Below are 22,483 nucleotides of genomic sequence, written 5' to 3'. Positions count from 1 at the left end.
CATTTACTTGCAGGTAAGTAAAGCTACTTACAATAAATGTACAGTAAACAGCTTCTCCATTGAACCTGGAGGGAAAAAGGACTGAATTGCCTGTAGGTACGTGAGCCAGTGGGTGAGACCAGGTGTTCAATCTATTGAGGAATGTCTTCACTAGGTCTGCTCAAAAAAAGGACGACTGAACTGAGCTCAGAAGAGAAGTTGAAGGGACAGAAATTCCAGGATGGCACTAGCTACCAAGTAGCTATTTCTCTTGAGGACCTTTGTACCTGTCTTTACGTATTTTATTTGTAGTGAGTGCCTGTAATAGCTTTAACTGATGCTGCCATTAAATGGACTTTTTTCCTCAGTGGCCCTTTTCAGTCGGAGGGTTAGTAGTTTGCTGATTGCCATTGACAAAACCTTGCAGAAACGAAAGGCAGGGCAGGGTAATCCAACACAAGGGAATAACGCTACTTTCAGGTTTATGAAGTATGGTGAGCTTGTTGTGTTTGTGTACTGCTGCTAATTCACACTTTACACAAAACTATTCGCAAAGACAACCATTACATTTAAGTTTGTGTAGAAACTTAACATGCCCTCTTTCCAGCATCTAGATGCCGGGCTGCAAGGATGCATCTTAAGCTGCTGGAGATGACAACCTACACCATCAGAGAAGTTAATAGGAAACAAAGGGATGATAAGCCTGACTGATCTTTGACTAGACTCATACAAGGCATAGGAATGTGGTACGAAAGCAAGATAGATTCACTTAAAAATTAACTCCAAAGAACCATGTTGAATCAATCTGAGAGAAATTGGATGAGATAAGAAATATGGGGCCTCTTCCCTACCCCTCACCCTTAATTTGAATGGAAATTTAATGTTTAGGCATCTTTTTAAACAATTTTTTATTACATATTTAACATAGATAGAAAAAACCTGTGTAGTTTGTTCAAAAAAAAAACCATCAAATTTAACACCACAAAACTGCCCCTATCTCCCTCTGGGCTGATGTCCTTCCTGCCTCATGTCTATCACTAGGCAGTAACTCCACATCCAGCCCCCACTGCCACAGGAGAAACAGCAGCGCTCCCTTTTAACATACAAGTATAATCAGGCAAAACAATTTCACACACTGGCACTTCTGGGGAAAAGCAATATAACAAAACCATTTTCTGGCCTAAAAACTTCCAACTCCATAAAATGGAGTTTGTCCACTTTGGTTTTATGTGAATTTTGCACCTAGCCAGGATCTGACACTTCATTCTGCTAACTACTTTGACAGGTCAACACGTCTACACAGCAAGATCTTTACTATTCTTACGCATTGGCTTTCCTTCCATTATAAGCCAGTGGCCAATAATAAAACTGTCCCACAGAAACTCAGTGTGTTGGTCTGTCATCTCAATCCATCACCCTTCACTGCTAGAAAAAGGTTGAAATTTTAAAAAAACAGGGAGACCCAGAAAAGAATTCGAAGATCCAGACATAGAAGCCCCTCCTCCTCAAGCACACTGGTCCCTCAAGGCTTTTTCCACTCCACAGCATAGAGGTCTCCCCTCTTCTGGCTGAGAACAGGGATTTGTTGGCGAACTTCAACCAACTTCTTCAGGTCTGCAAGAAGAGCCAGTTCTGTTACTAAAATGCAGCCTCCTTATTATGGGGGCTCCCAGAGCAAGTCCCAGGGTCAGAAATCATTCCCTGGGGACTGGCTGAGGTCTAACCCTGGATGAAGGGGCTATCACTCCCAATTTTGAGGGAGGGGGTTCGTTAGTTTTTAAGGGCTTGCTTCCTCTGCCCTACTCCCCTTTAACAAATACAGTTAAGTGAAACAAACTAGCACATTGGCCATTTCTGAAATGTATGTATGACACAATCTCCCCACAGAGAAGTTCAGCCAGGAGGATCATGTGAAAGCTGTGTTGAAGGGTTGTCATGTTGAAAAGGGATCCAAAGTGGTTCCATCTGGTCCCAAAGGGCAGAACCAGGAGCAATGGATGCAGGGTACCAAGAAACTAGCTTCAGCTGGATGTCAGGAAAAATCCCCTAACAGTAGGAATCACTACACAAAAGCAGAATGGGCTATTGGGATGAGTACTTGTTGCTTCATAAGGGTGAGGGTCCCTTTTGTGGGTTGGTGTGACTGGATGGCTTCCCCTTCTCATACTCTAGGATTCAGCTTCCATTCTCTCTGCTGAGAGGTAGGAGGTAGCTCACCCTCAGTCATAATTGGTGAGTTACAGTTTGGAAGAGCAAAGCCAACTAAGCCACCAATGTATATGAGGAAACTGAGGAGGGATGAAGAGCCAGGGGGTAGCACTGGCAATGTGACTCAGTAAGACTCTTACCTATGTTTGCATACACAATGGTTTCATCGATGCCAGCTTGGGCCAGTATCTCTCCCCTGCAAAAGGAGTCAACACAGAAAAAGGATGTATTTAGTAGGTGCATTTTCTACTGGCAGAGGAGGATGGGTAACCAATTGGTGCAGTGGAAAAACAAGGACATGATCTGAAATCTCATTTCTCACACTTAATAGCTGTGTGACCTTTTGGTAAATCACTTAACCTCAAATGGCCTTAGTTTTCTCCCCAGTAAAACAAGGGAGTTGGACTGAATGGTATCTTAGGTGCTAGGGTTCCTTCTAAGTCAAACATTCTGTCATTTTCAAGGATGAAGACTATGTTATCCTTACTCTTTCTAATGTACATCTGTCACATGATATGTGACAAGAACGTAATTAGTATGTATTAAGCCTGATGTATGCAGGGTCTCTTTTTAAATTCACCTCCATCTCTAATCAGTGCTAAATCCTAAGAGAAAAGCTGCCCTGGAGAATGTTCAAAACCCATGTAAAATTCCGTAATTTCTCTCTTAGTAATTAACTCTTAGTGGACAGCAGCCACAAATTTGCTTTATAGACAAGTTAGATGTAACAAATTCCTGTACACTTGGCCTGGCTAATCAAATCTGATTTACATTATAACCCAAACATACCTAAACGTATGTGCTCCCAAAAGTCTCCTAGAACTCTAGAGTTCAATTTTTAGAAAGGAAGGAAGAAATAAAATTCCAGTTTTGTAAAACCATTTAACTACTCTGGCACTGGGCTGGTGGGAATCAGTGTGGTACTGTGGAAAGAGCACACGTTCTGAAGTGAGAGGACCTGGGGTCAAATCCTACATCTGAAGCTTAAAGACCTTGGGTATGCCACATGACATCTGGCTCCCTGGGCCACATCTGTAAGAAAACGCCCACCACACATAGATAAAACTAACCAAATGCTAGAGAAACCTTTAAGTGATTCTTGGCCTAAGATTACATCACAAGGGAATAAACAGAATCCCAAATTTAAAAATGAAAGGGGCCTTAGTGATCACAAGGTCACACAGGTAATAAATGAGAGTATAAAGATTTGAGCCCAGGTTCTCTGACTCCCAATTCACTGTTCTTTCCCCAACAGCCTTCCTGTTGGGTGCTCTAAGCACAAATTTACATACAGACAAGCCTCCAAGGGACCTGCAATGAAGAAACTTACCAAGGACTCACCACAGTGCTATGTCCCCAGGCAACATACGGGGCATCTACATCCCTGGCAGGGGAGGCAGTGGCCACAAACAGCTGGTTGTCTACAGCGCTAGAATTAGATGATGAGGAAAAAAGAAGAAATCCCTTTATGAAAAATCAGATCATCAAGTTGCAAAATTCCTGCCCCAGATGTTTCCGTGTGTTGTCTCCCCTCATACAACTGTAAGCTCCTTAGGGCAGGGACAGTCTTTTGCCTCTCTTTGTAGCCCACTGCTCAGAACAGTGCCTGGCAGAGTAGACACTGAATAAATGTTGAATGATTGATAATACTTTCCAACCCAGAGAGGACACTCCAGATGGCACCTTTCTGGCTGAACAAGATGGAAGAATCTCGCAGGAGACAATACCAAGAGGCTGGATAAACCAGGGAAAATGGGGAAGAGTGGGAGGCAACACCAAAGTGATACAAGTCCAGCACTGTCTATTCCACAGTACGGCTCATGTGCTTCACATCAGTGCCTTCAGGTTCACCAACTGATGACAATCCCCTGAGGAGCAGGCCAGAGTAAATGCCTGGCAGTGCCACAGCCAAAGACTATGCACTTCCCTTTGCTGGTGTAAACAGGCAGCCTCCATGCCTAGCCTTTGAGCAATACTGAATAAAACAGGATGAGACTCTGGACAGAGGCAATGGTACCAATGTCAGGTTATAGTCACGTCTCTCAAGCTTTTTTTAGCCTCAGACATCTGTGAACTTGTCAGGACACACCACCTACCCCTGTAGTCAATCATTCCTCATGACATCAAGAGAACCCAAGAAAAGCTCCCAGAATATTAAGTGAACATCTCTCTCTCCCTTATTAACATAGGTGGCTATAGATGAACACTTTACAGGATCTTCGAGGTTGGCGAGAAAGCCTCCTCCATGAGACCACAGATGCCCTAGAGTGCTGGAACAGGCACCTACCATGTACAAAGCCAAAATGAGAAACAATCTCTGTCCTCCAGAGCTGACAGTCTCTTGCTTCTCTAGCAGAGTCTCCATGCATCCACCCCCATCCATGCCCCATTCCCATCTCATACACCAGCCATCCAGGATTCTTCACCCCTGGTCACAAATTGGCAAAAGGGACTTAGGAAACATGGAAATCTGAAACATATCTAAAGGCAAATTTACTACAAAATATGTTTTTCTGTACCTCAGTTTCCTCATCTGTAAAATGAGCAAGTTAGACATGATGGACTCTGATCTATCATCATATCATGACCAGATGAACGGGGTCCCATTTATGGTGCTCTGACCTAAAGGTCCGATCAATTTCTGAAGACGAGTCTATAAAGCACTATACAAGAATGTCCAGTTATCATGGTTACAGAAAAGCAGCACTCCATAATGGGTACAGGGCTGGTCTTAGAGTCAAAAAGATGCAGGTGTGAGTCCTGCCCTCACCCACTCTAGCTGCATGCCCCTGGAGCAAGTCACTTTCAGCTTTTCTGTGTCTTCAGCAACTCACTAAAACTCACAATTTCACAATTTGGAAGAGAGGGAATTTTCTCCCCAAAAGTTCCCTATACCAATGAAATCACAAGTTTCTAATTAAGAATTAAATGGTTATTAGTACATTTTAAAAATTAAGCATTATTATTAAGAATGAGAATCAGACATCAGTTCCTCAACCGTGACCAAATATTTGAGTAGAAGACATGGGAGATGTCAAGACTGAGTCCCTAAAAGGACACAAAACACTTTGTTTATTTTCCCCAAAGCAACAAAACCAGTTAGATTTTCCAACAGCTGAAATTGTTCTAGTAATTTAAAATTTGCAAAGTGATTATGGATATTATCTCACTTGAACTTCACAATGATCCTGTGAAGTAGGTGCTGTTACCACAATTTTACAGATAAGGAAACTGAGACTGACAGAGGTTAAGGGACTTGCCCAAGTTACAAGGTGAGTAAATGTTCTGAAGTGGGATTTGAATGCAGATCTTTCTGATTCCAAGATCAATGCCCTACATGCCATGATGTCCCAAGAAACTAACACCTGGATTCCAGCCCCAAGGCCCAGACGAGGTGGGGCACCACACTGGTGCTGGGGCTCCTGGGAACCAGGGCTGTGGCTGATCACAAGGTGACCAACAAGCAGGAATACTTTCTGATGGATCTGCCCAATGTGGTCAAGCTGAGGGTTGGGGTCCCTTGGTGACATCCCATTGTGGATGGTAAGTTTCTGGTGGGTCAGCAGTGTATCACACTGGAATTTTTTCAGGGGGAAAAAGCCGTAAAAAATGAACCTGATCTTACCGGCCTCGCTGAAGCAGCTCCCAATGTGCTGGTCCAGTGGTCAAATTAAAAGCACCAGGGTACACCAGCAGCTGGCAACCTTAAAGAAAAAAATATGAAAGCCAGCGTTGGTCTGAGACAAGTGCAGCTCCTGCCACTGCTCCTCACCTGGCATACCTCACAGCCCCAAACCTTAAGAAAAGACCAACTGGGTCAGTACATACAAGCACTGGGATCACCACCGGTGCTTTGGGGCCCCACAGGAAAGTGAAAAGAACCATTTGCAATTGGAGCCAAACTCTCTCAACTCTGGGAGATGAGTTCCAATCCGAACACTGGATTAGAAACTGCTTTCAGCCAGGAAATTCATCTTCTACTGCTTCACACTGTATGAGGCTGTGACTTGGACAATGTCAAGGACACTAAGACAGCAGGACCCAGTTACCTCTATCTCTGCCAGAAGTCTTCTAAGTTCATGGCACTGAACACATAACAGACATTCAATAAATACCTGCCAATTTTTGAGGCAGCTGGCGGCTAGTGAACCTGAGTCCCAATTCAGCCTCAGACCCCTCCCAGCTGGGTGACCCTCAGTTTCCTCAACTGTAAAATGGGGACAATAATAGCACCCATCTCCCAGGGTTACGTGAGGCCCAAATGAGATGATAATGGTTAAGATCTTAGCACAAACAGAAAATGCTACATAAATGCTGATCCCTTCCCTTTCCCTTCCCAATTAAATGGAGCTTTCAGGGGCCTTTGCTCAATCCCTCTAGTGGGTACTAGGAAAAGATGAAAAATGGCACGGTCCCTTGTCCTCAAGAAGTTTACCAGGAGTGTTCACTATAAGAACAGTCTGGTGTAACTGAGTCACAAAAGAGATCTAGACTAAGTGTTCAAGGAAAATGCTAAAGAATAAATACTGAGCTGAGGGAACCAGGAAAGGCTTCAGGAAGGACCACTCTACTCCAGCTGTATGGAGAGGATTCCGAAGGCATGAATGTGTTAGAGAAGTTTGAATGTGCCATATCCAAGAGTGGAACGTGCCACCTAAGAAGGCAGTGGCTGGATTGATGGACACCTTTAGGCACAAACTGGATGAGTGCCTGTCCAGCATGTTGTAAAGGCGATTATCTCCAAATTGTTTGTAGCTAGCTGCATGGTATCTCCCCCATTAGACTGCGAGGCTCCTAGTTAGCAGGGAAAGGTATGTTCTCTGCCTTTCTCTCTATCCCCAACACTTAGCACAGTGCCTGGAATATGGGCACTGAATGAGTGCTTGCTGACTTGGTTCTTACGCATCCCTTTCTGCAACCTCAAAGTGATCCAGGGCTTTCCCTGTACTCATTACCTGACCAAGGACTTACTCAGGTTTAGGCAACTCCAAGGCCAAAACTCAAGGCCCTTGAGTATTTCACCAGCAACAACCAAACATGCTCACCTCTCTGAGAGTAGACTTGTGCAAGTTCAGCGAAGCGAATGTCGTAGCAGATGCCCACGCCCACTTTGCAGTACGCTGATTCTCAGACAAAAGAGATTTAGATGAAAAGTCAGTGTCACTAAGCAAAGGGAAGTATGACGACAAAAGCCACAACAGGAATACAGGAATGGGGGGGGATGGAGCAGGGGGAGACAAGGAGAGGACCTGGAGCCCAGATTCAGGCCCTCCTTCACCCACATATCTGCCAGCCTGGCTTAGAGCCTATGACCTAGGTTTTTCAATCTTCTGATGATTGTATTTTAATATGATTGATTTCCTTTGTGATGCTTTGTATTTTATTTTATGCATCTAAAAGCATTCTGAGAAAAGGCCCGTGGGATCCATATCCCCTAATAAACAGGATCCTGGACAACCTGAATCTCCTGATACAATGTAGCCTCACTGGGAGAGGGGCCATTTCATTTTTAAATTTGCAATCTCATTACTCGGCACGTTCGTAAGAACTTAATAAATGCTTTTTGACTGACTCCGCTCAGGAGACAAAGACACAAAATCGCCCTCAGGTTCCCAGGGCTAGCCTACAATTCCAAAATACAATTGCTACTTCTTTTAGTTAAAAAATGGAGATGGTGTATAAATAACAAAATGACCTTAGTTTAGTTCTCCTCATTTATCCTAAATTATGCCTTTCTGGAGGCAGGGCCTCTCTATCAGCAGAAGGCTGGAGTAAATAGCAGGCAGGCAACCGAGTGTCCAGCTGTTCACATGAAGTTTTCCATTCCACACTTCTTCTACAGCCCAGTGCCTGTCAGCTGGTTGGTGAACAAGCACTTGTTACTCTGTGCCAGGCCCTCTGAGGGACAAGTGGACAGAGCTGTTTGGGTATTTCTGTTCCACACCTGTTATTTCACTGGTGGAGATAAATCCCAATGATCAGAGAGTTCCCTGGGGCCCCAGGAGACTTGCCCAAGGTCACAAAGCCGGGATATGTAAAGACAGGAGTGGAACACAGGTCGGCCTGACTCTCAGACCAGTTCTCTCACCACTATCCAAGGTGCCTCTCCTAACCAGGGCCTTGTAACAAGGTTTTGCAAAATAACTTACTTTGTGTTAGGGAAAATATGACTGGATTTGGAGTAAGAAGACTTCTATTTATTAGCTTTGTAACCGTGGGCAAATCACTTCTCTCTAGGTCTGCTGATCTCATCAGTAAATGAAGGCATTGGATTAGACCATCTCTAAGATCCCACATTCCAGTATGGGGCTAGGAAAACATGCTGACTATAGGTCTAAGAAATACTGCCTCACATCAGGACTAAACCCACGTGGGCAAAAACCCAGAAGGGGATGGACACACTTGCTGCCCTTCATTGACAAGTGGGTGAGAAAGAAGCGACCCAAAGATCAAAGTCACACCTAACGCTGGTACATACGAGTTTCAAACATGGAGAGACTGTCGCCAGCACTCAACGTTTCTGATTCTTGGAATCGAATCCGTCCAGGAACGTCAATGTCAAACAAGTGAAGCTGTCTCAAAAATAATTGGTATGGTTACCAAGGAATGCTCACAAGTCTTCAAAAACTAGTATTTTACACAGGCAAATATGGGGAATTGTGGAAAAATCTTGTAAACATCCCTCCTAGTATATCTTACCCACTGGCTGAAGGATCACATTATTTCTACATACACAGATCTCAAAAATCTTCACTGGTTCCCCTACTTGCCTTGAGAATACCATATAAACCCCTTGGTTGAGCACTAAAAGCCTTCCACTATCTGGTCCCCCTTCCCAGTTCTATTTCTCACACCTCCTGCTCTATTCAAATAGACCTAAGAGATGCTTCCTGTGCACGGCCTTGGTATAAGCAGTCCTCCCATGTTCAGAATCTTCTTTCTTCTCCCCCTCAGCCTACAGAATCCACAGCCTGCCACCCCTTCGAAGCATGGTCCCAGGGCTCTGTCTAACCCAGGGATTCTGCTGATCCCTGCTGATCAGGTGTCCACACACATTCATTCTCTCTCTCCCCACCATCCTCCTCCATTTCTCTCTCAACTATTTTGCATTGGGGAAAAGTAATAAACTACTCTGCATCATTTTATATGTCATATTTATTTGTGCATATGCTGGACTGTCCTCCCATTCCTTCCCAGTAGGAAATGTGCTTTCTCAGGGCAAGAAATGCTTCCTTTCTGGTTTTGTATCTCACCCATTTCTCCAGCCCTGACCTTGCAGAGGGTCCTTAAATGACAATGCCTTGTCCAAAGTTACCAAAGACCTTTTAACTGCTAACCCTGATGACTTCTTCTCAGGGCTCCTCAATGTTTCTGATAGCTCTGATACAGTCACCACTTCATTCTTTTCTCCCTTTGCTTCTGTGGCGTTCTTCTCTCCTGTTAAGACTCCTACTTGTTGAACTGCTCGTCGGCCTTCCTTGGGTGATTATCATGTACTTCCATCCCTCAGGTAAGTCTGTGGGTACATGTCCACCAGAAGCTCCGCTGCAGCTCCTGTCCCCTTTTCTCTCCATTCTCTTCTCCCATGATCTTTTCACCATCGATGGGTTTTGAATATTGTCTTTACACAAACTGGTCCCAAATCTATATACCCAGCCTTAATGTCCCTCCTGAATTCCAGTCCTGCTGGTGCATCAAGTTCCACATAATCAATATGGAACTCTTGATTTTCCTCCTGAACTCAACCCTTCCGTCAGATCACCACCACCTTCCCAGACGCCTGGGCTTTTAACCCAGGAGTCCATGCCACATAAAGACTGGCTGAAGGAACTGGGGATGTTTAATCTGTAGAAAATGCACAGGACATAAATAGCTGTCCACAAGTATCTGAAGACCTGACATCTGAAGGAGAGATTAGACTTATTCTATTTAGTCCCTCAGGTCAGAAACAGTAAAACCCAGTGAAAGCTGGAAAGAAACAAATTTAGGTGGAAGGCAAAAAAAAAACTTCCTGGTCATCAGAGCTGACCAAAAGTGGAACAGGCAGAGGACGGATGACACTTCTGCAGGATGTTCAAGTGGAGAATCCTTGTGTACATGGGCTCAACAGATGACTCTCAAATCGTCCTCAAATCAACTCTTCTCCTTCCTCACCCCAAGTCTCCTTCCTGCTTCCTCCACAGTCACGTCTCTCGCACTCCTCCTCTTCTTCCACCATCTGGCTCAGATGCCTGCCCCAGGCCTTCCTCTCCCATGGGGCCAAAACAATCTCCATCTCGGTAAGACATTGCTGTGTGACCCCCTGCTTAACAACCTTCAGTGTCTTCCTAATGTCTCTGGAATAAAAACTTCTCAGCCCAGCATGGAATACCATTCACAAAATGGGTCCATGGTTTTGCTGATCTAACTCCCTGTTTCTTCTTAAGATTATAAGATTACAGTTCTTTTCACAGGAAAGATAATATTTGAAATATGCCATCTCTTTCAGGAAGGCTTTCTTCTCAATTATTTACACTTTTCTGCTCAGGAGCTCCACCACTCCCACACCCCTTCCATCAAAACATTTTTCATTATCTTAGATGTTTCTAGACACATCCTTGGTTTTGCTTGTTCACATTTTGGATCCTCTACCCCTTTTCTCCCACTAGAATTCAAGCTTAAGGGACTGTTTCTGTGGCCCCTAGCACAGGACAGGTGTTTCATCCCCACCCTCAATCAATCAGTTGTCAGATCTTCATCTCTCATGCCTACAGCCTCCTCTTAATTCACTCAGTCACACCCCCAATTCAGGCCCTCATCCTTTCTTCCCTGGACTACTGAATCATCTCCCTGTTTACAATTCCCCCTCCACATCTATCCCCCAAAGAGTAGTCCAACTAACATACCTAAAGCACAGGTCTGTTTCATTCCCCTGCTGAAGGAACTTTAGTGGCTCCCTACTCCCTCTAAAATAAAATGGAAACATATCTGTTTGGCACTTAAAGCCCTTCCAAAGATGCTCCTCTCTATGCCGGAAATGTTCTCCCTCCTCACTGTGTTTTTATGTATTTCCTGTATTTAATTATATTTATCTATGTAGCTGTTCCCACCCCACTCCCAGTACAAGCTAAGTGCCTAGAGGAGACAAGGACTATCACGTTTTTGACTTTATAGCCCTACAACCTAACATGATATAGGCACTTAATGAATGTTTCTTGAAATTGAATGGAATTTCCCCACCAAATTCCCAGATCTATCATTTATACTCACAGCTTACCCACTGCTGCACTGCTTCTAACCTCTGACACTTCTCTCTCCAAAATTCTCAAGTTTCCCTTCCCTGTTACACCTTCAGCCCTTCCTGGCCTTGACTTTCCTTCCTCCTGGAGATTCTCTCTGCCTTGACTTCTGTAGTAATAAGGCTTTCTCCAGTTCTCCTCCTACCTCTCTGACCACTCCAGCTCAACCTCCCTGGCAAAATCATTATTGCTCTCTCACCCCTTTAAGTGTATCCCATAGGTCTGCCCCCAGAGTTCTTCCTTCTTTATACTTTCTCCATCAATGATCTCTCCTCCTTCCACTGGTTCATGTAACACATCCACAAAGATTACTCCCAAATTTACATATCCAGCCCTTACCTCTCTCCTGAATTCTAACTCCACTTCACTGATTAACTCTTAGATCTCTTTACTCAGAGGTCCTATAGGTATTTAAACTCAATCACCATTTATTAAGTGTTTTCTTTGAGCAAGGCCCTGGGCATACAAGGACATGGAGCAGAGCAGACAACAAGGACAGAGGAGACTCAGTCACACTCTTTACCTTTCTGTGCTTTGTCAGGAGAGCTCCATCAGGACCAAACACTGTACAGGTATTGTAAAATTTTCCATCATCCACTTCCGGAATGGAGCCTTTCATTAAGAGAAAAAAAACATACTCACACATGTACCATCAAAATTCTTCCAAATGCAGCAAGTCAGACTTTACTTTTCTTGTGGAAAGTGATTAATGGCTTGTCAATATTTTCTGATGCACCAAAAATAAGGCACATCAAAAATAATTTGATAATATGCTTTTCAACGTCATACTTTTCAGGATATATACGTCCAGGAATAAGTTCCCATGTATATGAGAACTAGTATCAGGACAGATAACAAAAACAGGTGTTCCTTAATTTAAATTTTACCCATAAGCAATTAGATGTTAATTTGTGACATTACATCAGAGGTAGGAAACTTCTAGCTCTCAATTTAATCTGGACTGTGGGACAAATATGAAGAGGCATTATTTTCCTGAGGCCTTGCAGTCTTGAAAATGAAACAAAGCTTTCAAAATCCTTAGCAGCAATGTCTCCAAAGGCCACAAGATGGCGATGTGATAACAGTCTGACTCACTGTTTATTTTGTCTCTGCTTCCGCTTTTTAAAAAAATGAAATATTTTAATTTTTAAAATGCTGAATGTCAGTACAATTAGCCACATTTCCCCATTAGCTAGTTTTACTTGAGTTAATTTCAACCCATAAAGTATAACAACAATTTTTCAGTCACTTTTAAATTCTTACCAGGAATTTTTTGTCTATTCTCATTCACATCTCCGATTACAAGGTTATGGTTAGTGTATTATACTTGTGTTCTGGTTCTACCTTTTTTTAAAACCTGGCATCACTCCATAAAGGTCTTTCCAGATTTGTTTTGCTTCTACCATAATTTCCAACACTAAACCCAGGATCCTAGGATTTCTTTGCATTCCTTATCCATGTTGACAGCATTATATTCCATTATCACAACATTTAACCTTAATGTTGGAAATTTAGATCATTTCTAGATTTTTTCAGTGATGTACATAATGCTAGGAAAATTTTTCAACAGATACTTTTCTATTTTTTTTAAAACAATACTTTTAGGGAACACTGCCAACAATGAAATGCTGGTCAAAGAGGGTATGATTATTTTTTAACTTCTACTGCTAGACTGCTCTCCAGAAAAAGGTTCTACAAACTTGTAATTCCACCAGTAATGAATGAGTATACCTGTTCCTCCATATAATCACCAGCACTGTATTTCACTTCTTTTCTCTCATCTCTGCCTCTTACCCATAAACTGAGCATAACAAAGAATTTTTTTTTAATTGTTGGATTTATTGAACCAAATCTTACACCACTTATTCTTAATTTTAAAAGCAGTGTAAATAAGCATGGTGTAGTAAGTGACACAATGGAAAAAAGCAGTGAGTTTTTTTAGACCAGTTTTTGCTCTGCCACATTCTGTATAAACTTAAGACAAGCTATTTAACCTCCTCAGGATTCAGTTTCCTCACCTGCAAAATGAAGATGATATCTGCCCTGCTATACGTGGCACACACTCAAATGAATCTGTAATCTCATCAATCTGGGAATTCCCTCCCATGATGTAAACTGCAGCCCATCCACGTTTGTCTTTCTTGAGCAACTCTCATCACATGTATATAACATATACATGACATCAAACATGGACATATACAGTAATACATTCATAGGAGAGTGGGAAAATCTATTGCCATAATAAAGAGAAGTTTTAAAGATTGCTTTCAAAAAACCTCCCTAAACAAACCTGTTAAGGTTGAGCTTACTGATGTGTCTTCAAGAGGGAAGTTTCTTTACCCCTCACATTAGAGACTCCACAACACTATACTGGACATATGCCGATGTGATTTATCTTTCATCAATTTCTGATAAATATGCCAAACATCAAACATTTTCAGAAAATTATTTTTGTAATACTTGGAAAAATGTCCATTGGCAAAACCCATGCTATGGAAAAATATGTCTTCAACGTTACTTTGGTGGGAGAGGAGGGAAACTCCAAATCAACTTTTTTAACATTAGAAAACAAGAATGGTAAAAGCAAAAGTCACATAAAAATCACTACGAGCTGTGACAACACCCACATGGATATGAACCTGACCCCACCAAAGGTATTTTTATAGAAATACACAGCCCTGGGGCCCCAGAAAGCTACCTCCAACGAGATAAACTTGGCATTCCTTGGCTAACTCAGAAAGCTTTTCTGTGGATTCACCGGGGATTGTCTCTGCATATTCAGGGAAGTAGTTTGTGCCATAGGGAGAATTAAAGCACTCCTAGAAGTGAGGGAGAAGAAAGGGGAAAAAAAAAAGATGTTAAAGCCCCTCCATTGTGCCAAGGAAGTGGTTGCTTCCAAAACATTTATACTTGAAGAGAACAGTGTCTTCTAGAAAACTGCCAGCTCCCACATGGCCTTTCAGGACAGCAGTGGCACTGAAACTGATGATCTGAGCCATTCCCAACTAGGTAAGCCCAGGTTCAGGGCTTACTTCCTTGACCAAGAAAGACAGATTCAGCTCCTATCTTAAAGGAAAACCATATGGGTCTAAGATAGTTACAAAGACTTGCTGCTGAGATCATCCAATCTTTGGGCCTTAAGAAGTTACAGTCTCACGTGGTCTGATGACTGATTCTCAGCAATGCAAGGATCTCAAGACAACTCTAAAGACTCACAATGGAAAACGCTATTACCATCCAGGGAAAGTCTGAACGCAGACGGAAGCTACTGGCTCTCCTTCTCTTTTGTTGCTCTGTTTCTTCTTTCTCATGGTTCCTCTCACTCTAATTCTTCTTTACATCATGACTAATAGGAAAATAGGTTTAATATGAATGTATAAAGAGAGCCTCTATCAGACTGCACTGTCTTGGGGAGGGGGAGAAAACTTAAAACTCAAAATCTTACAGAAGTGAATGTGGAGAACTAAAAATAAAAAAAAAATTTAAAAAAAAAAGGATGTTACAGGCTCCACGCATATGAACTGAGACACCCAAGACCTGTAAAGAATTATGAATGACACATGATGAACTGAAATGGAATTCTATGACCTTGAACAAGCCACCTCTCTGGTCTTCCTTCGGATGACCTGAAAAATGAGAGAACTGAACCAGGATCTTTAAGATACTTTCCAGAGCAAACACTCTGGGACTTTTTGTTTGTAGAGATAAGAATTACTCTCCTGACCTGCTGAAAATTCCCTCCTATGGGCTCTCCCCACACCTCACCCACATAAATACTAACATAGGCAAATATCTGTAACAACTCGGTTTAACTCTAAGAAAGGGAGATGGAAAAGTGTTGAGAATTCTCATTTCTTCCTTTTTTCTTTCACAACTAAGAAAGCCAGGCTTCAATGATCTGTTCTTAAAAGTCAAGCACGTTCTAAACTTGTCTCAGGAAGAATTATCTTTTTAACCAAGTTATTTCCTGAGCAACTACAGAGGGGTAAGCCTAAAAAGTATTGTGCGAAGTATTTTTATCCATTTACTGTGTGTTCATGCAGCACCTACTGTGAGCAGCACTTTGATAGATACCAAGATACAAAGTTTACAAAAGGTTCTGCAAATTATTCAGGACAAGTAATGATTTTTAGATCATTTGTAAGGGAAGTCAAGTATTTCAAGCATCACTCAAGGTCAGAAAGAGGAGCAGCTGCACCAAAGAACAAAAGAAAATGTGGACAAGACCAAAACAAACCACCATCAACTGCAAACTACAGCTGAAAACAGCCTTCTAATGTTCACAAAACAAGGAAAGACCTTCAGAGGGACCCAAAGGCTGGAGATGATTCTAGAGTGCTGCACACATTTCTTCAAGCTGGAAGAACAAAGACTAATAAAACACACAAACTGCTAACTATTCTCATGAAGAAAAAATGTTTTCGTGGGCAAGACAACATAAAGACTGGAATACTGAAGACTGGAAAAAATGTTTAGGTGACGCTAAAAGATTAAAGAGCAAAAGAACTGGGCTTCCAGCCAAAAATATCATATCCAGCAAAATTCAATATAATTCAGAATAAAGAAAAAACGGACATTTAATGAACTGTCAGACTTTCAGGACTTTGTTTAAAAAAAAAACAAAAAAACCTGAACTGAATAGAAGATTTGACATACAAGAGCCAACAGAAACAGAAGGTATATACCAAAGACCAATTACAAGGAATTCAATAAGGACAGGCTGCTTACATATGTCTAAGATTGTTATTAGTTAACTGAGTAGCTCATAAGAAAGACTGGGGTAGAACTAAGTATGATACGGCTTCAGAAAGTAAAATCCTTCAGGAGCATCCAGAAAGAGTAACTGTCTTATACAAATGAGGTGCAAAAGGAAGAACTAATACAGAGAAATTAGATGGGGGAGGAGGGCAGAGTTCTAGAAAGCTCCTTTCATCAGGAATGAGTTCAATGTCAAAGCCTTCTAAATTTAGAAAGAAACAAAACACTAAGGGGAGGATCTCTAGAGCGAAGGGTGAGGCAATAGATCAAAGGGGCACATAAAAGGGGGTACAGATTTATGGGAATGGCAGGATAAGGGAGGGATCTTTGGAGAGGGGGCAGGTTGAATAAACAGAGGAGTCAGGAGGGATGAGAAATAAGAGAAACACACAAATAGAAAAACAAAGGAGTAGAATCTGTTATGGAAAGTATATGCTTATGTATGTATGTATGTATGTATATATGTATATGTACATGTATGTGTATGTATATATCTACATATAAATATAGCCACGCTTAATTGTGGGGGGAGAGGGGGAAAAGTGCAGAGTTAAAAAGTGTACAGCAGAAAAAACTTACAAGGAAGCAAAGAAAAGATGGCCAGCACTCAACACAACACCAAGTATTTATTTCTATAGGCTTTCTTGAAATGGAAACTTATTGCTATGTATTTTGAACCCTCTCATGTTCTGCTGTGCACATGACTTTTTTGCATTTAAGTTTATGTTTCTTTTTCCTTTATTATGTGTTTAAATTTTAGTATTCAAGTCTAAAATATTAAAAAAAGGATTTAAAAAGAATGTTTACTGATCCAAAGCCCTTTTTCATTCAAGGACTGTATCAAAATCACTTAAAAAATAAGTCCAAGTGAACCTGTAAGAAATGGGCACTTTCATGAGGCTGCAGAATACCCACAAAAAGTGGGTTTGGGGGAATATTTTTATTTCCAATAGGCCTGAAAGTTTTGTTCTCTTGAAGGATTTGTCCCCAAAGTCTGAGTGCAAAAGCTTCAAACTGCATAGTCTTTCGGGCTATTGGACACTGATGTGCTGAGAAACGGATTTGTTTCAGAATTACAGAAATTCCAAAGTGGAGATGAATTACTACAACTATGCCTTTACATCACACCACACGTTAAAAAGGTGAAGAAACTCACCCAAGAAATGTCGATAAATATGCTTCAGTGGCCCGGAAACTCTCCTGACTTAAAATTCATTGAAAACCTTTGTGCTATAAGGGCTAGATATCAAAAATACAAAATGATTGGGAAAGGTAAACTTAATATCCAATGTGATAAAGGTGTGGTTTTATAATGAAGAATGAGAGAACATGTATCAGATCCTGTGAACTCAATGTTAAAACAAGTGACTGTGGCCACAGGACAAATTTCTTAAAAATATAAAAAGTTGTAAAGTTTACTGCATTAATAAACAAATTTAATACTTGTCCAGCATTCAGCACAGTGCAGCACTGACACATTATAAGAGCTTAATAAAGAGCCTTATTTCCTTTCAAATAATTCAGATATCAGCATAGCTAAGACAGCTCCTGCCTTCAGGAAGCTGAGAAGCGAGTAAGGAGATGACCAGAATGTAGAATATTATAATTGCAATACTATGATAAGCACATCAAAGACGTGTAAAGAACAAAGTGCTAATTTGAGGACTGAGAGCGTAAAGTCATGACTGACAACACAGAAGGAGAAAAGACACCCAAGACTTTGCCGAAGAGGAGACTCGAGCAGGAGGAACAGGGAAGACTGTGAACAGAGGCAGACAGGTTAAATGGAGCACAAAGTATATGGAGGAGAATGCTAGGAAAGAGATACGAGGTTATTGGAAGTGTAAAGGACACTTAAATGTCAAGAAAAGCAGTTCCTTGGCAGACAGAACGGAGTCAAGGAAGCAAAGGAGTGGGGAAACCAGACTGTATACAGAAGAAAGATTCTCCTGGTGACATAAGAGGTAGACAGGAGGAAGGAGAGAAGTAGGGAGACCTGTTCTGAGGCTGTTAGAATAACATAAAAGGGGGCAGCAGGACCTGCTTTACATCTGTAGAAGGGAAAGGTCAGATGGAATCAAGGTGGGGAGGCAGAAGCATCAACACTTGGCAACTCACTGGTCATGAGAAACATGAAATAGGGATGCATCAAAGCAAAATATGAAGAACATGAGAGAAGGGGAGAATGGCTGAACTAGGTCTAGAGAGGGTGGAATAAGAACAGGTTTGCAGGAAATCTGGAAAGCTTAGGACTGAAAACAGATTGGGGAATTAATGGCAGAGGTAACATGTGCTTAAACCTACAGAAGTGAAGGTGATTAGCAAAAGAGAGATTGCAAAGAAGGACAAGCAAAAACCTTTGGGGAACCACTAAACTGAGGATCTAGGAAGAGACACGGAAGTTAAAGAGAAAAGAAAAATCTTCTGGGTTAAGAGGTAGCCAACAGTGTCAAAAGCTGTGGAATGGTCAAGGATGGTGAGGATTAGGGAAAGCCTACTGGACATGATCACTAGGAAGTCAAGGAGATTTTATAAAAGAATATTTTAAGTGGACTGCTTGTTAAAGATATGTAATGATACTGGTGAATAAATAGAATCCACCCCAAAAAATATCCTGGTACTCTTCCCCTATAGCTGACAGGACAGTAGCTGAAATGTACGACAAGAATCAGAATTCAAAGATGTTCCCTTTATACTTACAGGAAGACTTATAAGTTTGGCTCCCTGGTTTGCTGCCTTCTTGATCAACTCCCCAGCTCGAGTGAGGTTATCTGACTTCACAGAAGACACACGAAGCTGGATGAGGGCCAAACGAAATTCTAAGAACACAAGTAAAGGAAAATGAATACCACGGAAGGCTGGCCGTTAACATTAACATTAATGACTTTTACAGTGACCAGTTATGGGTCCCAGTATCCCATTTTAAGGTTTTACTACATAATCTTGGCCAACAAACCACTGGTTCTCAAGACAACTAAACAGTCTATTCTTGCTTTTGGGCGCTTTGGGTCATGATATCCCTCACCAAAGGACTCTGAGCGAAGTCAAGAATTGTGATCACTTGAGATTCTAAGTTATTTCTTTCTAGAACTGTCCTCATCATAATGATCCTTCTCATCACTGTGAGCTCCTGCAGGGCAGAGACCCAGCACTTGGCACAATTAATAAAAGTCTGATTATGGACTACTGACTTGAGATGATCCATTCCTGTGCCCTCTTTTCCTCACCAACTGTCACCCCATTCTGCATCTCCAGCTGCCTGCTGCTGCCTACACAATGGGTATCTCAAATTCAGTATGTCCAAAATATAACTTCGTGTCTTTCTCTCCCCCTCCTCCTAGCTTGCCTCTTTCCACTGAGAACAAAATCATCCTTCCTGTCAGCCAAGTTCAAAACTGAGGTCTCATCTCACCCTCCGAAGAACAATTTACATAACAACCACATTGTAAAGACAAGCAATTCGGAAAGATTTAAAAACTCTGGTCAGTATAATGACCAACCACAATTCCAGGTGACTTATGATAAAGCATCCTACCCACCTCCTGACAGAGAAGTGATGAACTCAGAGTGCAAACAAGCCATATTTTTTAAACATGGCCAATTCAGGAATTTGTTTTCACTATGCCTACATGTTACAAGGGCTTTATTTTTTTTCGTTTTTCAATGACAGGGGGATAGAAGGGAAAGAAGACAGATAATTGAAAAAAAGTAAAAATAGAGGATTTTTTTTAAGTTTTCAAAAAAAATGAACTGAAGTCAAAGCTATTAAGTGACTTGCCTCAAATCATACTGATAGCAAACAGAAGGCCTATCACTCGAACCCAGGCCCTCTGATTCTGAATCAGGTTACAGACAGGAAACTACTCAGAACTAAATTATCAGCAGAGCCAAGGCTAGCATCCAGATCTCTTAATGTCCAGCCCCAGGTCCTTCTTAACCCCATACAACAATGCCTCTTATAAAGGATTGAGCAAAGGCCCAGTTTGGATCTAACTGGAAATTCATTTCTTAGTTTTACTCTTCAATAAATAAGTCAACAAATATTGAAGTGCCTCACGTAGCAGACCCTGCGTAAGCACACGCACAAAGAAAGAAATAATCCCTCCTACGTTCTAATGGGGGAGATGTACAAGCGTATCTATAAATACATAGAGCATGAATGTAAAGTGAATAGACACAAGTACGTACACCAGTGGGTGTGGGTTAGCCACCGGCAGCTGGAGGCTAAAAACGAGCTCAGCTTTTAGGAACTGCAGACAGTTCTATCCAGCCCAAGGAGGGCTGGGCTGGGGCCAGCTGTAGCCGGCTTGCACTCAATGTCCAGTTTTCAGTGCCAGCATCCGCACCACATAAATCAACAAATTAAGGCCTGATTTGTTTCTGTGGACTGTTAAACTTAAAGAGTTAATAATGTAGATTAAATTTAAGAGTATGTATATACATTTTTTTTCTGAAGACTCCAGCTGTAAAACATCTGCCAGTGCGTCCCTCAGACAAACATAAATGATAAGACAGAAAACCTGGCCTTGAAGAAAGATAGTAAGGCAGTGACAGCGTGAGCTTGGTTGCTTCCCCCCAAACTGCAAAAAGCTCCCCACATCTTCAGGGCATGGACAATAAACACATCCTCTGCCAAAGCGCGGTTTAGGGAAGCTGGACCTTGGTAGGTCTGGGGTGGGGAGGCAGATTCTCCAATTATTTTCCAAAGAACACAAAGTCCAGAAGCGGCAGGATTGTTACTGATTAACCGCCTAAAATAATGAATAATTAGGATAAAGGGTTACATAGGAAGCCACCAAGATGCAAAAACTGCAAAGTATTTAGAATACCAAGTTTTTCAGTACTTTTTCCCATACACAAAATGTCATAATCTGTAGACTCTTAAGTTATTATTAAGAAGAGTTTAATAACCACAGATTGTATACTAGCTTCCAAACGTGGACTGACTTTAGAAGTGTCCACTTTGCCAGTCCCTCGAGAAAGTGAGCGGGTCACACTTCACACATTTACGCACAGCCTCCTATGAAGGGCTTCCGTTCCGTCCTAATGCGGATTTTAAGTCCATATTTAATCCCATCTGAATTTCTTAAGTTCTATTTTCCCAGCCTTTCTCCTCCTCGCTAGTTCTCCATCCTCCAGGCCCTCTCCCGGCCCTTCTGGACCGCGGCACCGGGAGCCTGGGATGGGCTTACGGGGACCCTAGAGACGCTGGGGGGGCGGTCCCGCGGTAGACCGGCTCCCCGGACCTGGAGCCTCCCCCCCGCCCCAGGCCACCCAGGTGGGCAGGTGGGCGTCTCCGGGGCAGCCTCCGCGAACACGCAGGGTTACAGAGACCCCAGGCCAGGACGCCCTGCGCAAGGCCAAGCTCAGGCTTCCGTGCCTCAGTTTCCCTTTCTTACACTTCGCCCTCAGGGGCCGGGCGGGGCCTACGCTCCCTCCTTTCTCACAAATGGGGAAACCGAGGCCCAGCGCTGCCCAGGGTCACGTGACGGAAGAGGCATGTGCACCCAGGTCTTGACTCCACGTCCAGCTAAGCCTCGAGGTCGCCGGACCAACAGGTAAGGGGGAGGCCCGGCCCCCCGGGGGAGGCCCCGGCCCGCTGGAAGGGCGGGTGCCCGAGAGCCAGGCGCGTTCCGGGGCCGGGGGAGCCGGGGCCGGGGGCGGAGGCGGAGCCGGAGCCGGGGGAGCCGGGGCCGGGGGAGCCGGGGCCGGGGGCGGAGGCGGAGCCGGAGCCGGGGGAGCCGGGGCTGGGGGAGCCGAGGCCGGGAGGCGGAGGCGGAGCCGTGCCGGCCCTGCACTTACGAGTCACCGCTTTCGACACAGACTCCATGAAAGAAAGGCCCCGGCCCACGGGGAGGAGGCTGCGCGGCCCACGGAGGAGGGGACGCACGAAGCGAGAGCGGGGACGACGCACCAGCCCCGAGCCGGAAGTAGGAAGAGACGGCCCCGCCCCCGGGGGAGGTCCGGAAGGGAAGGGAAAGAAGCCGGCAGGGGGAGGGGCCTGCGAGCCCTGGTGGGCGGGGCACGGCGAGGCCCCGCCCCCTGCAGGCCGCTTCCCAAAGGAAGCCTTTGGCTTTCCCGCGGTCGGCTCCGGCCGCGGATCTCGTCTTCGCAACTTCGCGCGCCCCCTCCCGCAAGGGTCTTCGAGGCCTGTCCAGGCCCGCTCCTCCCCAGGAGCTACGCACGCCCCTGTCTGAGCAGACCCTTCGCCCTTCCCTCCCTTGCCCCTAACGGAATACGTAAGCGTCTTTGCTGCGGGA

At 43.4% G+C, this 22,483-nt stretch overlaps 1 protein-coding gene across 1 annotated transcript; it reads right to left on the bottom strand.

Moving 5' to 3' along the window:
• Window positions 1-870: 870 nt before the first annotated feature.
• NIT2 (nitrilase family member 2) lies at window positions 871-22,254 on the bottom strand. Its single transcript, XM_072615395.1, has 10 exons — window positions 22,026-22,254; window positions 18,924-19,042; window positions 14,164-14,284; window positions 11,989-12,077; window positions 8,666-8,759; window positions 7,233-7,307; window positions 5,813-5,891; window positions 3,518-3,616; window positions 2,328-2,383; window positions 871-1,593 (listed from the first exon to the last, which is right to left on the bottom strand). The coding sequence occupies exons 1-10, from the start codon at window positions 22,051-22,053 to the stop codon at window positions 1,502-1,504; spliced, it is 852 nt and encodes a 283-aa protein (XP_072471496.1). The 5' UTR covers window positions 22,054-22,254; the 3' UTR covers window positions 871-1,501.
• Between the last annotated feature and the right edge of the window lie 229 nt (window positions 22,255-22,483).

Source organism: Notamacropus eugenii, chromosome 5 (assembly GCF_028372415.1).
Source record: "Notamacropus eugenii isolate mMacEug1 chromosome 5, mMacEug1.pri_v2, whole genome shotgun sequence".
In the NCBI taxonomy this organism is placed as follows: domain Eukaryota; kingdom Metazoa; phylum Chordata; class Mammalia; order Diprotodontia; family Macropodidae; genus Notamacropus; species Notamacropus eugenii.
The sequence above is the reverse complement of the archived record's forward strand: the minus strand, read 5'-3'. Positions and strand labels throughout refer to the sequence as shown.